We start from the raw sequence: 16,316 nt of genomic DNA, 5'->3' as shown, positions 1-16,316 counted from the left end.
TTGCACAATTATCACTATGCCGACTTTGTAACCTTTCTACAGGCGTCGTAACAATAATTATTAATTATTTATAATTTAACAACACTACACAAATAGGCACTAAATATACTCATTATAATTGTGAAGTGAGAAAAAGGTTGACATTTCAAGTCTTTTGACTTTTTTTATCTGTATAATTAGGTCAGCGTTCATCGTATGTATACTTGTACTAAAGATGTTAGCATAAAGTCAACATCCTTTTTGTCGAGTTGACGGATTAAAACACGACATATCCAATAGTGTGTCCACTAGTCCACTTATAAACTTAGCATGTCGACTAATTTTGACTTCACAAAACATTTATTGCAATTATTTATTGTTAACAATCTATTTTGTCGACAAAATACGTGAGGCTAATTATTGGATAAGAAAAAAACAACCCGGGAATGGATACGATAGTTGAACGAGGACACGAACGATGACAACGACGCGGAAGGCGTCCAACAAATTCCGGTGTCAACGGTTAAAATACGTAGTGTTCGCCCAAGACGCCATATTTATGCACATAAATGCACACAAATGGAAATGGTTCAATTGCGTGTTTTTACTTCTTTTTAACAGATTGAAAATAGAACGATACATTTACCAAAAGGAGGTATTGGAGAAATTGTCTTGAAAACAACGATCCCAGTGGCTTGTCAATATTTGGACGGACTACCTATTCAGGATCAGTGTAAATTGACATTAGAGGTATGACTCAATGTATATAACAAATTAGTTTATCATTACGATTATTTATTTTTGAAATATTGTTTTTATTAAAATATATACTGAAATATTGATATCATGCTTCCATGTGATATCTTTTTATCGAACCCATTCTAACAATGACGATATTTTGATAGATTTGTTAAATGGGTTGTCTTAGTGTTTTGCGTCTCTCACCTCGTGTTTGTTTTGTCTGGATCATTGTTTCGTTAAACAGGATTTGGGTTAAACTTTAGGAAACTTGGTCTGTCTATGTAGTTTTAAGTGTTTCATTCAATAAAATACAATGAAAACTACAGGGACCAGCCCTGTAGTCAAAAATGCTAGTATAACCCTGTTTAGAGACCCAAGACGAGGTCTCAAACGACGCTGAAGGAGAGACACAAGCGAATAAACACCACAGACAGACCACACACGCAACAAAATAGCTTTATCAATAAATTCAAACCTATTTATTTTACAACGATTGTGAAACAAGTTATTGCAACATTATGTTTATCACTCTCGTTGGCACGATTTTACGCGAGAGTGTGGTCTTGTGTTGTGGGGGAAACCGGAGTACTCGGAGGAAACCCACTTGTCCGGCTTGGTGACCACAAACCAAACTCACATGCACCCAGGCCGGGAATCGAACCTGGGTTCGCCTAAGTGCTGGAAGCTTTATCAAAGGCAAGATGCCGATTTGCCAATTTTATTTTATTTTACTTGTAATATATGATGGATTAACCGCCTTGGAATTGTCCGAGTCCCTGTAGTATCATGACATGATGACGATATGAATATTCTTGTTAGATACAATCATAACAATGTTTGAATCATTACATGGTTTGATAGATGGGTAAAAAGAAAATACCTGAATGCACCGGAGACGTACGAAGCACCATGGACTGCAGCAATGTGCTAACAGTAAGTTTACTAAGTCGTATATATGTACTGCTTAGTCTTTATCGATTCTGTGTATTTGCAGAAATACCGTTAAATATACCGCGTGAAAGGTTCAATCATCACTTTATGTATTTCCCATACTGTATAAACATTTGTTTCTAACGTGTTCCATTTATTCAATATTTATAATCACAAACTAAAGGATCTTTGATATTTTTTTGGTTATCGTAATTGACACTTTATATATGTTTCATTTTAAAAACCTGAAAATTTAGGCGTTGAAGGCAATGAAGTATGAAACAAGAAATTCATATCAACTAATAAGTGAACCTTTATGTGCATTAGTATTGATAGTTTAGGAACTATAACTATGTGATCATTACCAAATTCCCTTCTTTTATTAGAAAAAATATCCTTAGCACAATATATTGAAAATACCAAAACTACCAACTGGTCTTGTCTGTTCTGTACAATTTGAAGAAATTCCCATTTTCTATTATTGAGTTGGGTTTTCAATTGAAAACTCTCATTTAAAATATACTTCTTTTTTAACCCGGCTATTTATTTAAAAACTTTTATTCCATATGAAGTGCGATCAGGTTTAACATATTTCAACCAATTTGTTTGCGTTTAATGAAAAATATAATCTTGACATAAAGTTTTAAGTTTTATTTCATAATACAATAGACAATATGTCCATGAGTATACATATTATAAAACGTACATTAATTGTTATACAAAATAAGTCATAGGTCGTAAGACATGATGTATTGACAGCGAAGAGGATATGTTTTTTACTCATAATACTTATGAAACGTTTTTCGTAATTCAAACGCTTGAAACATACATCGCTAAATTTCTATTCACAACAGCTTTCTGAGAGGTCATCAACTCAATAAACTTAAACATATTCCGTCTTTTAAAGTAATATGGTTTGATATACATTTCTCGTAGTTCAGCATACAATTGACATTCAAGTAAAAAGTGGTATTCGTCTTCAAGAGTGTTACAAAATAAGCATGTTCTTTCATTATAAGGTGTTGCTGTTGGTTTATGCCATCTACCTGTTTCGATGCTCAACATATGACTTGACATTCTTAACCTAGACAATGCATATCTATATTTTGTTATATTTACATTACACAAATAGGGTTGTAATTCAAAAAAACGACACATGCACGTAATTTCGAGCTCTACTAGACTCTCTGAGCTCAGACTGCCAAATTTGTATGTAATTATCAGTAGCCCTTCTTTTAAACATATTTAGAAACAAATTTATGTCACCAACACCTTACATACATCGAGGGTAAACAGGTTGGAAAAATTGGATAGTATACGTTTTGTTTTAATGTAATTATATAACAATATGTTTTGCGTGCGTTTTGAAGTTAAACTTCAATTTATAATTAATTATATTATTAAATATGTATTGCAAAAATCAACAGGCGGGTCTTTACCCCAACTATAACTGTATAGTATATCAACTTCAGTTTTCATACTATTGCTTATAGTAACACTATGCTTTTAGTAACGGTGACATCGACCTTTATCTCGTTTGCCTCAAATGCAACCCAAGTTTACGTCTTCAAAACAGCTTGCATTATTCCAAGTTTCAACACTAGAAGCTTTTTAATTTATTGAGCGTTAACCTTTTTCTGTCTTAATTACAACGCTTTTAAAATTAACCCCATAAAATCAAAAGGTTTTTCATGCTCTGTCTTCAAATACGCTTCTTATACAATAACTTCCATCACTAAAATACACACGAAAACCATTCTTAAGTTTTGCAACAGAGACCATGACCTACAAAACACACCCGAACTACGTCTTTACATTTATCTACCAACAAGCCAACTATCCATGAAATCTTACTGAAGTTAGTCCAAGCTTCTTCAACTCCCATTCGCTAATAATGCTCCAAATGAGTATAAGACAACTCCATAGCGAAACTCACCAGTCTTGTATCTTGTATTCGAATTGTTTGGAAAAGTATCTCTTCTGATAACTTTAATTGTGGATCTTAATAAAAAATGATGACTTAAAATAACTGTTAAATGTAATATTTTTCTTACAGTTATCGAAAATTTCAACAATATATCAAAATCCATATATATAGTATTTCATATTTTTGACAATGACATGTAACTTTTCTAAGGCCTGTTACCTATGTCTCTGTGCTGTAAAAATGCAATAACACAAAATGACAATAGCAACGACAAAACATCTGGTTAAAGATACGCTTCAAGTTCTTTGTCTCGTATGCATCCGCAAAACGTATATATTGTATACATTAGCAATATGCATATCTAACCGCGTACAGTTTGATGTTGAGGCGATTTTCTCAAACGAAAGTACTTGGATCGGGCACTTCCAACTGGCATGTAGCTCCAATAATCTTTTTTAAGATCCCCAAGACACTGCGTAATAAGTCACGTAACTGTCTTATTTTAATGCCAAACGTTATTTAATTTTGTCAACGTTTTAAATTCATATATTTTAATTATAAGAAAACCCTGACAACTTCTTTACGGTTTAGACGACATTTATGCAGAACTAATTACTATGTTAAAATATGGTTAAACTATACATACCGATGAAATTACTTTCACTGCCTTTAATCTGTAACGAATATTTAAAAGTATTGCTTCTAACTTTAAAACAATTCTTCTTTTGAAAGAATCTAACACTCATCGTCATGTAATACAACATTTGAAGACCACATCTTATTCTGCTCGTCTAAGAATCAGACGCTGACAAAATAAAATTGTGTATATCATATGATGACAGATTCTTTATTTGTACAATTAATCGAGATGTTTTGCATTTTTTCTCTTTGTTTCAACAGTCGCTGAATGCAGATGGAACCTTTGAACCAGCAGAGATACGGTTCCCAATTGTAACTGTGGACATTGATTACAACGACAAAAGCGTGTTTGACATCGATCTCAGATTTGGGTCGCACACAAGCGCGTTGTGGCATAATTATGTTCTTCCGAGTGTCCGGGTAAGATTTGTCAAAGTTTTTCACGTAATAGTTTTTTTACATCATTACATACATCTCACATGCATTTCATAAAAGAAATTTTAGTTCTAAATTTAAAAAAATGGATTACCAATAATGTAGCATGAACTTGTAGTTTTAACATGTATTTGACATATTTACCGAACAGCTGCTTCTGAGAATATATTAATAAAACAGTTTTATATGATCTTTTGATTTGACACTTATACTAGGTTTTGTCATATAGTGATCATCCTGGCTGTCCGTCCGTCAGTTTTGTTTTTATCCTGAATAACCATAACCCATTAAAGTTACCAATAGTAACAAATTATAAAACTATAAAAATATTGTCAGATTTATGGCCCGAGTTTGTTATTCAAATTCAACAAATGAATTTACTTAACATCACAGCACGATTTTGAAGGAATTGAATAAGATTTAAAGAATCAATATATTACATACACCTCTTTCACCAACATCATCAAATTGGCTTCTTTGACATAAGAAAAACACTTTGTATGCATTTTGTGTATTTAAAGAGAAGTTAGTGAAATTTCAACAACTAATAATAAGCAAGCACACGTTGAACTCGAGCACGTTTTAAGAGCAATAACTGTTGCCCATTGTTCCCAAATTGCCTCCCTTGGCATTTTTGTGTTTTAGTAAATCACTAAATGAATTTGCTTTTGAAATGAATGAATCTTGAAGCATTAATTGATCGCGGTGTTGAATCTTCAATTTTGAAGAACCATAACTCTGTGACATATTGTTTCCTTATTTCATCCGTTGCGATAACAAATAGGTTTGACCATTATTCAAGGCATGAATGATTTTGTATTTGAAATTGATTGATGTCAATAAGTGTTTGTACCCTTTAGGAGAATCATAATTTTACAATCCATTCTAGTAATCTTTAATCCAAAGGCCCCATGGTAACTTTAATTTTATATTTATTTTTCTATAATTTGTTAGGGCTGCTTAATTTAGAAACTGTATTGACATTGGGTATGCTTGCAACGGATGGCAATTATAAGCTGTACTCAGTACCAAAACAAAATTGATTGGTTTATTATACAGAAAATAAATGTATATAAATTCAACAGTAACAACAGATAAACAGTTTTTTTTATCTGTAAGCAGTTTTTTTTATTTCATGGCCAATCACCTTAATCCACTATTAATATACTTGCATTTTCTATATAATACAAATGACAAATATCTGATAATGCATTTTTAAGATAACATTTTTCTAAAAATATATCAGAATGCCTATTTGTTAAAAAACATTCTTAATTATAATCGATAACTAATTTAAATATTGTTAGCATTAAAAGAAAAGTTTCCTCTTGATTCTCTTGTTATCATTATTGTTCGAGATTTCTTTTCAATTTATTCACTGATGACTCCCTGGACATACTATGCAATCATGAAATCATCAATGCAAAAGTGACGTCACGATTGAAAATAAAGCAAATACTGAAAACAAAAATACTGTGCTTTATATATGTTGTTAATCTTACTTAATTTCATCTCATCATTTATACTTTTGCCAAACGGAATTTAATTAAATTATATGAAAATACCAGACACTGTTCTTCGGTTACTTTATGTCTGCAATGCATGCAACAAGGCAAATGGCATTGTTTTGTGGTGTTGTTCGTTATTTTTTTATCGACCGATCATTTGTTTGAAAAAATATGACACGTTTTCTCTTATAGTACACACTCCTATTCAACTCGTCTAGGATATATGATAGTAAGCTCGGTATTTTGGGTTTTTTTTCATTAAAGGTCATTGTCGAGGACATGGAAGAGTACAAAAGCAAGTGGTGTTACTCTCATATTGATCCACATATGAGGACTACAGATGGAAGGTTAAATTATTTCACTTTTCAATAAATTACGTGTTCACTTTTACTCTATATCCGTCTGTCTGTCCGTCAGTCTCTCCCTCCGGAATACTAGACGCTGTAATAAGAAGAATACAAGATATGTTTTGAAATTAGAATATAATGCACGTTGCTATGGCAGCTAAAATTCCCAAAAAGAGATCCTACGATAACTCAAGAAGTATGCAAACTAGGTATATAAATTTTATCTTTAACTGTTTAGGGGCCAATAAGAAAATTATGAACATCATTTAAAAATATTTTGTTACTAGCTTACTACTCAACGAAAACTGCAGCTGTCGGCGAAATAGGACAATTCCAAATGTATGGTAATGTAATAAGTACTGTTAAGTCTTACCATAGATTGTTATCAGCTAATTGGTTTATTAGGTACTGCTGCTGTGGTTTGTTTTATGAAAATAAGAAAAAATGGTGAATATCTAGTTTACAGCTAAACCTTAGATATCTTAAAATACCAATTAAAACCATTCAAGATACAAATTTGTACAGAGATTTTGAAACCAAAAACGGTTCTCCGTGTACAAAATACATTTAAAGACGTTTAAATACAGGAAAACTTAGAACATAGGCTTTATTAAAAACAATTTTGTACAGAATCTTATTTTAGTATAATAGTGAGCCAAGAAGTAAGAGAATGTTTCTCAAATTTTAAAGTCAGTTCACATTAGTTTTTGCCACTGCCGCACTGTCATTTTGCTTATGTTATGCACTTTGCAACGTGTACTGGTGATAAGTCATAGTATGGATTAGTTTGGTATTCAAATAAACATCTTGGATGAAAATAGCATTTGACCACGATTAGTTTTCTTTTAACAGATATTACGAACAACAAAGCGATGCCGGAGTTTATATGATGTACACCAATAAGGCGTATGATATTGAGGTAAGACATGTAGAAATAGCTGTATCAGAACTTTTGAATCTTCTTTAGCAGCGGCCGAAATTTGGCTACCTCACATTTGAAAAAAATAGATAGATTTATTCCAGCATTTTGTAGATAAAAAAATATATATATATAATTAAGGCAGCATTTTATGCGCTGATGTTATAGTTGCGTTTGTTTCAATGTTGTGTCAATCTGCTATTGTTTGAAATAAATGTGCTTGAAGCACTCACTCGTAACGCCGTAAAATTTTATTTTTAAATGTTAAGTAATGAACAGGCTACGCCTCTTTCCAAGGCCCTGTACTTTTCTACTATTTTGATATATATTTATAACGTCTTTGATTTGTGTTTAAGATTCAGACACTGAATGTTATTGTGAAAATCGGCGATTATTAGAAACGCACTTTTACTGACAGTTGATCGATACTTTGCTTTTTATAGTTTATTAACATTTCACTTTAGATTAAATGGTAGGTGGCGTTGGCACTTGACAGTCCTCTCAATAAACAGTCTCAATCAAATATGGACATATTTTATTCCACAATGTACATAGAGTGTAGGATGATATCCCCCCCGGATGATTGCCCCCCCCCCCCGACATTAGCCCCTAGGACCATATCCCCCCCGGATGATAGCCCTCCCAGACAATAGCCCCCCCCCCCAGACAATAGCCCCCCTGCATATATATAAATGACTTTACATATAAAACATCTTCAAAAGAAATAAAACATATAATGTCACTATCGCATTAAGGATTATCACCCTATTAAATAATTAAAGGTCAATGCAAATGATAATTAAAGGTGAGAACATACTGATCAAAGATTATTAAATAAGTGCTTAGTCAACAAATAACCGAGAAAACAATTAACTTTTAAAATAATAAATGTTTCATTGCAAAATCACATGCTTTTTCCGTTTATTTTTCACTATTCATGATTTTTTTCCATTGATTTATGCCTTTGGGTTGTTTCATTTTATAATAAAAATCATTGTTTTGCAAATTTGCTTAAATAAACTGGTTATAATATGCATTTTAATATTGGGGGGGGGGATATCGTCCGTTTTTTCACTAAGACGGGGGGGGGGGGCTATCATCCGGGAGGGCTATGGTCCTAGGGGCTAATGTCCGGGGGGGGGGGAATCATCCGGGGGGGGGGGGATATTATCCGTACCTCATGTACATTACATCTTTATAACAAACACTGATATAGATGCGTTTTGTACACTTGACACGCTAAACTTTACTGTGTCTCAAACATGCACTTGATTTTATGTTACGCAGACCTATTGTATATACAACTCGTTACTAATAACTTTTGTAAACAATGCAAAATAAGATTGGGGAATTTCGTTTTTCCCCGGTTAAATGACGATATGCGCCAACGTTGTACTTACAGCCTCGTTCTGGGATTGATGTTTACGAAATATATTTATAGAAAACGACACCAACCATGGCCAGACGTCGATTTTGACTGCTGTATACAGGACATATATCCTTAAACGTTAAACCATACAATTAATTTGCAACGCAAGAGCGTTGTATGGAAACATTGAAAACAGTTTAAAGCAAATAACTAGCACTTGTCCTTCGAATCATCAAGGCGATTTGCGCAATATCGACAAGCTTGATTAGAAGTGAAGACAACACATTGGTATAAAGGACGATCTTAAATGTTCCCAAAATATTTAGAATGTGTTTGATGTCACTTGTCTAACAGCCAGTAAATGCAAAATTACGGGGACTGTTTATAGTTCCCGACGATATATCCGATATGACGCGTGTCATCAAGTTCACACCTGTGGCATTACGGGTACATCGTTGTAAAAACAGAACAGACGAAGATGACAGTTGTAGGCAAAAAGTTTATTAATTTATTAATTTATTAATTCAACAAAAACATCGAATATTCGAATACCGATTTTGACATTCGAATACCAAACGTTTGATCGAATATTGGAATATTCGAATATTCGTTTGCATCCCTACTAATAAGCCATTTAAATACATGTAAACTCATGGAACTTGAGACGTCACATTGCCGTTGTTTAGTGGAGTCCATCCTCTCAGCAATTAAGATCATTGATATTTTTTACAACATCACAATACGCATTTATTTAACAACGCATCCAAGGCAGTGTTATAATAGTTCACATAAAAGCAACGAAAAACAACAACATCAAAATACAATAAAATAATTCCTCTTCACAATAAAAATGAAATCTTGAAGAGACTTCGAAAGAATATCGCTTTGGTAAATTGTTAAAGTCTTTCAATATTTTTTTCAAATAATGACCCGCCCGGGCCCCAATTCCCAACAACAACAAAAATAACCTGTATTGCTTCGGCGATTACAAATCGTAACAATAATAAACCGAATAATCATCATTGAAGTGAGTACTTTCAAGGTTTCTTTGCAAGTTAGATTCGGTTCTATATTTTAGCTCGATGTATCGATCCGTTTGTAATTTATAAGTGAACGTAAGTCTATAAACCTAAAATCAAGCCCCATGTCGCACGTCTTAAACCAAATATAAAACTTGCCGTTGCAATGCCGTTAAATTTTAGCACCATGGAACATGATAAGCGATCAGCTGCTACTATGACCCAAAGTACTTAACAATAAGTTGTTTTTATATAATAGGTACAGCAGAAAACTAAACCATGCAACAACGATCATGCAATGTGCGCCTGTTGTGTTGCTGTTCGTGCAGGGAAGGACGTGTTCATGATAAATAGATGCGGATCAATCCATTACATTGATTTTGTCCATTGTGGCGAAGGGGGGATATTGGAAGTTCTAGAAATAAACTCCGAAAAATATAGGGTAAGATTATATTTAGCATTCATCATGTCGCTATTGTTATGAACTATCCTGAAGTTTAAAACAACGCACAACTTTCTTACAGTAATCTTGACTGTTTTATGTGATGCTTTTAGGTTCTGACACCAATTGGAACACGTATTGAAATTCGTCTTTATGGTGGTAGCTATGAAGGAACGATGAATATAGACATATACATGGCTCCTAAAGATTTTAACAGCATTGAAGGATTATGTGGAACATTCGACAATGATGTCAATAATGAGTTTTTGGGCAGTAATGGTCAGCAACTGCTGAATGAGAATGACTTCGCTGAGTCATGGAGGTAAAGTAGTTGATAAATACTATATTTGGTTAGTAGATTTTTGTGGAACCATGCGTGAGTGGAGGAAATCGCCATGTTATTTTGTTATTATCTTAGCATTTAAAGTTTTTAATCATTAAAAGATCGTGACTTTATTCTCACCCTTTTCCATCAATAAACTTTAAAACAAGTTCAACACACATACCTGTCGATTGACCTCATAAATCATAACAACATACTGCCATCATCAGCGATTTGATGTATACCTCAAGTATCACGCGGAACTATTTAAGCGGTGGACGGCTTCCCCAAAGGCACAGTTTCCTCTGGTATAAATTAATCGATTAAAATTAATCGTATCTTTAAACAACGTTCGCAAGTATGGCGCGGTTACAAACGAAATAGTGTTGAAGCCATTTTTGGGAGGTAGAAGTTGACCGTCTGCTCGATGCAAACCTGACATTGCAATCATGATTTGTTTCACTGATGGACGAGCACATTGCGAAAAGTGAACATGCATAGAGAAGACATATTCAAATAATAATAATTGAACAACAATGCAAACTACAGGGACAAGCTCAGTAGTCAAAACGTTAACGATAACCCTGTTCAAAGGCACAAGAAAAGCCAAACATACGCTAAACGAGAGACGTGCAACGCTGAAACCATTACAGAACAACCACACAACTACATTTGTTAATAAATGGTGGAGTTACCGCCTAAGAACGGTCTGTGAAACAGGTGTTTACTGACTGCCACATAAGTTAAATATTTTTCTCAAATATATCTACAACTGGTTATAGTCTAATTGTATCTGTCATTTACTTTAAACATGTTAATTTTACAACGATTATGAAACAAGTTATTTCAACGTTATATTAATCACTCTCGTTGGCACGATTTTACGCGAGTGTGGTCTTGTGTTGTGGGGGAAATCGGAGAACCCGGAGAAAACTCACTTGTCCGGCTTGGTGTCCACAAACCAACTCACATGCGCCCAAGCAAGGAGTCGAACCCGGGTCGCCTAGGTGAAAAGCGAGTGCGCTAATCACTGCGCTAACCGGACAATCTGTCATTTGTTGCATATATGTAATACTGTATCATTTGGCATTCCAGAATGGACAGTGACACCCAAAATACTGGTTTGAAGGAAAAGAATCTTTTCATAAACTCAGATCGAAGTTTGCAGTCATGGAAAGAAAGAAATCATTTGTACTGCTTTTGTCAAAGCGGAGCCGCGAACTGTTCGTCTACTCAGTATTACAAGTGTTCATTCCCAAACAGCATAACGCCATTAAAATGTCATGTTTCCAAAGGAAACAGGAAGAAGCGAGGAACAGATTCTCACATGAAAGAGTTGCGGCGACTTTTTGATTTGATGAACTCTGTCGACCCCCCAATGCACTATTTGTACAAGGTTTGCATCATTAACATGCCATTCCTAAATATGCTAATGTAAATATTAAATGACTAGGCACTATCTAATTTCAGTCAGTTCCTTTGTTTTAGTATTTCGTACGCAGTACTTATAGAATCATGATAAACTAATATGTTATATGTGTATATTTAAAGCGCCAAGCAGGGGCCCAGGATATTACCACTGAAGATGCAAATAAAGCATGCACGGCTTTAATAAACGGAAGTTTAGCGGTGCAGAGTTATTCAGATTTGTCGGCGCTTGAAAACCCTCAAGAAGTTATAAAAAACTGCGCGTATGATGTTAGGGTACTGAATTCGAAATGCTTTAATTGTACCATCGTGCCTTCATTGTGAGATAATGTCTGTTTACGTTTTAGTTAACTGGTTTCCCGTTGACATCTTGTTGTTCAGTTACTTTATATAAATAAAAGGACATTTTTTAACAATTTTTATGTTGTAAATGTTATGCTTAGGTTGGTGGAACGTTAGTTTGGGCAAACGCACATGTGGAGTCGTATAACGACTTGGTAAAGAATATGATAGACTTACAACCGGAATACGCTGCTAACAACACTGAGAGGATAGACGTTTTTCTGGCAAATACTTGTCCATCTAACTGCACAGGAAACGGAAATTGCACACTCGTTAATAATAGTGGGGAAGGTATATATTACATAATCTTTTCATCGCTTAATCTTGAATCGGGAAATATGACATAATAGTATATCGATATAATTGTGCATTCAGTTAAGAACACCAGCAACCTTCATTTATCTCATAAATGCACGATCAATAATTAATTTGAAAATGAATTACTCGTACAAGAATAAGGTTTCAAATCATTTAATTAAAGAGGTAACCATTCCCTCATACCTATTACTTCTTTGACATATGCAGACAGAGAAGTTAAAATGTTATCTTTTCTAATGAAGGCTTTTTTGCAGGCGTGTGCGTTTGCGATACATTTTACCATGGAGCTGATTGTTCGATCGATGAAAGAGATCCGTTGATAATAGACGACATAGAAACTGGGGGTGAATGCGACACTGCTGAAAGGTCCGACGACTGTCGATGTTTTTCAATAAGGAGCGGTGCCATTCTGCGTTCCATTCGGTGCAATGTTAAGACATTCAAGGTAAGAAAAATGTGTCATTCAGCTGTTCTGTGCGATGTTTCTTTTCATCGAATGAAAAAAGATCTGCTTTGTTATCATCTTTCACCTCATCAACGTAACGAAGGATATGGAATATTTTTAACATTATCATGTCATTACTGTTAAATTATTTAACAACGGTCGTATCTTTAGAATGTGAATTCCAGGAATACAGCTTGTTAAAGGACTTAGTGAAATGTAGCTTTCTATGTATGGTCTACGGAATATGTGCCTATGAGCAAAAACAAGCAGAAAATTGCACCCGATTTGTTCATTTCAGATATCCATAAACGGGGAAGAAGAATTGGTTTCTGAATATCGTTCAAATGGTTCATACGAAGATATATTCACTGGGGTTTGTTGCTCCAACCACGTAAGTGTTCACGTGTTATCTTAACGTTGTCTTTTTCTGCAGCATGGTGTACATACAGAAATAATGTTCAGTGCGTAAAACCTTTATTCCAGTAAAGCATATTTTTATAAGAATAATGAAGCATTATATATTATGTCCAACATATTCTGAGAAAATAGATACAATATGATTTGTTTCTTTTATCCAGAACAAGTACGACGCTGATGCATTTGCAGTGAAGTACGAGGTTTCAGCAAGTAACGGTGGCTCTAATTATGGCAATATCAAATCGGTCTTTGTATTTGATTCTACATGCCAAAATGTTGCTTACGATAAAAATACGAACGGGACTGTCTTTTTAAATACCGTAAGTTTATCGTCATAACGCGCTGGAAACCTCTTAGAACCATTAAAAGCTTACTGGTGTATTTACCAATAAACAAATATTGTTTCATGTATAACCACGGTGATGTAATTAAAAGAGTTTCCGATTTAACCATCTTTCTTGCTTTATACCCAATATGATTTACAACTTTGTATATTTTATCATATATTATTCTTGTGATGTACATGTATGGGACAGTACTTCAGATTCCATTTGTCGGTAATCAAATAATTTGTGGCGTTTAAATTTAAGTATCATCCTAAACACAGATATTTGTCACAATTTCAGACAAGCGGATGTTTTATCGAGAATAGGTGTTATTCTGATGGTGAAGTTTCACCGTTAAATACTTGTCTGAGATGCAACTCCTCCGTCAGTGCTACAGACTGGTCTGAAGGTAAATAAAGAGGATAAATGAGAGATGATTTTGAGCGTCTCGGTCAAAATTGAATTTAAAAATTTAGATCTATAACAAAAAGGGGAATCAATGACATGCAAGTGAGATAATCAGTGGCGTTGTTGACAACAGTCACTGGTATGTTTACTGAGGTCTGTCATTGTAAGTGGAGGATATACAGGGTAAAAAAGTGGACAGCCGAAATCGACACATAGTGCCTCTTTTGAATTCTCGTTTCGAAACTTCGATAAGGCGACAAAGGGTAAGTAAAATGGCACCAAAATTTGGAGAAATAAATTAGTTAATTTGTATTGACGGATATTTTAGTTGCCCCACTTGTCGCCATTGCCTTTTCAACTCGCTAACGCAAAAATACATTAAGTAGCATTTGCGGTCTTTCGCCTTGTTGCCATACAAAGACCTGACCAAAGCGAGACATAGTATTTTTAATAAGCTTCCTTCTATTGTTGTCATGGCTTTTTGTTTTGAGAAGTTCACGCATTGTGTTTTATTAAATTTAATATTGTTTTAAACCAAAATGTGACACATGCAGTGCAAAAATGCGACACATATTAACCTACAAAAGCGAAACGCCACAAAATGGTGACATGTCGTGTACCACCAAAAGTGAGTCGCAAAATTGACCCTTCCCTTTTCAACGCATTTTAATCCTGCATAGCAAAAGGAACGACTTGAGAACAATTCATCTTTCTTTTGCGACTAAAAAATTATTTACCCATGAAAATCCTTTTTCAGTTCATAAGTCAGCTTTTAGCGTGCTTTCACTCTTCAGCCGTTCCCCTTTAAAACTCGACCATAAGAACGGATGAAAAATGTATAATTATTTTATTAATAATTATTGTGTATTTTAAGCACCATGCACAACAACGACGGTTAGTACCACAACTACGACAAACCCTACAACTACTAAAAAACCAACGACAACAACTGCAGAGCCTATGACAAGTACTGTAGAGCCTACGACAACTACTGCAGAGCCAACGACAACTACTGCAGAGCCAACAACAACAACTGCAGAGCCTACGACAACTACTGTAGAGCCTATGACAAGTACTGTAGAGCCTATGACAAGTACTGTAGAGTCTACGACAACTACTGCAGAGCTTACGACAACTACTGCAGAGCCAACAACAACAACTGCAGAGCCAACAACAACAACTGCAGAGCCAACAACAACAACTGCAGAGCCAACAACAACTACTGCAGAGCCAACAACAACAACTGCAGAGCCAACAACAACTACTGCAGAGCCAACAACAACTACTGCAGAGCCAACAACAACTACTGCAGAGCCAACAACAACTACTGCAGAGCCAACAACAACTACTGCAGAGCCAACAACAACTACTGCAGAGCCAACAACAACTACTGCAGAGCCAACAACAACTACTGCAGAGCCAAAAACAACTACTGCAGAGCCAAAAACAACTACTGCAGATCCAACAACAACAACTGCAGAGCCAACAACAACTACTGCAGAGCCAACAACAACTACTGCAGAGCCAACAACAACTACTGCTGAGCCTACGACAAGTACTGTAGAGCCTACGACAACTACTGCAGAGCCTATGACAACTACTGCAGAACCTACGACAACTACTAAGGAGCCTACGACGACTTCTGCAGAACCTACAACCACTACTGCACTACCCACAACAACTACTGAAGAGCCAACGACAACTACTGTAGACCCTACCATGATTACTGCAGAGCCCACGACAAGAACTGCAAAACCCATAACAACTACTGCAGAGCCAACAACAACAACTGCAGAGCCTTCTTCGACGTCAACTGAAGATTCACTACTGCGTGGGCTGCGACGACTTCAGCAGCTCGTACAACGACTGATGGTTCAGCGACAACTAAGTCATACGACAACAACTGTACAATCTACGACACCAATTACAGAGTCTTCTTCGACAAAAACAAAAGAAGAACTGCACGATATACGACACCAACGACATAATATACAAGAACAACTGTAAGCCTACGACAACAACCGCAGAAGAACAACAACAAATAAACAAAAACAA

The 16,316-nt window shown here is 35.0% G+C and overlaps 1 protein-coding gene across 1 annotated transcript; it reads left to right on the top strand.

Annotated features, from left to right (window-relative positions):
- Positions 1 to 640: 640 nt before the first annotated feature.
- On the top strand, positions 641 to 15,972 carry LOC128230888 (von Willebrand factor D and EGF domain-containing protein-like). Its single transcript, XM_052943314.1, has 16 exons — positions 641 to 729; positions 1,582 to 1,653; positions 4,478 to 4,636; positions 6,424 to 6,506; positions 7,359 to 7,425; positions 10,073 to 10,255; positions 10,369 to 10,577; positions 11,673 to 11,973; positions 12,129 to 12,281; positions 12,449 to 12,638; positions 12,920 to 13,110; positions 13,409 to 13,501; positions 13,689 to 13,847; positions 14,154 to 14,262; positions 15,136 to 15,821; positions 15,910 to 15,972. Exons 2-16 carry the CDS (start codon positions 1,582 to 1,584, stop codon positions 15,970 to 15,972), a joined length of 2,718 nt encoding a protein of 905 aa, XP_052799274.1. The 5' UTR covers positions 641 to 729.
- The last annotated feature ends 344 nt before the right edge of the window (positions 15,973 to 16,316 follow it).

This window comes from Mya arenaria, chromosome 4 (assembly GCF_026914265.1).
Source record: "Mya arenaria isolate MELC-2E11 chromosome 4, ASM2691426v1".
Classification (NCBI taxonomy): domain Eukaryota; kingdom Metazoa; phylum Mollusca; class Bivalvia; order Myida; family Myidae; genus Mya; species Mya arenaria.
This window is presented reverse-complemented; position numbering and strand designations above follow the sequence as displayed.

Coding starts and splice junctions, on each gene's coding strand:
- LOC128230888 (XM_052943314.1), top strand. CDS start 1,582: ATGGGTAAAAAGAAAATACCTGAATGCACCGGAGACGTACGAAGCACC. Junction 4,637..6,423: donor ATGTTCTTCCGAGTGTCCGG/GTAAGATTTGTC, acceptor TTTTCATTAAAG/GTCATTGTCGAGGACATGGA. Junction 15,822..15,909: donor CTGAGCCTACGACAAGTACT/GTAGAGCCTACG, acceptor CGACTTCTGCAG/AACCTACAACCACTACTGCA.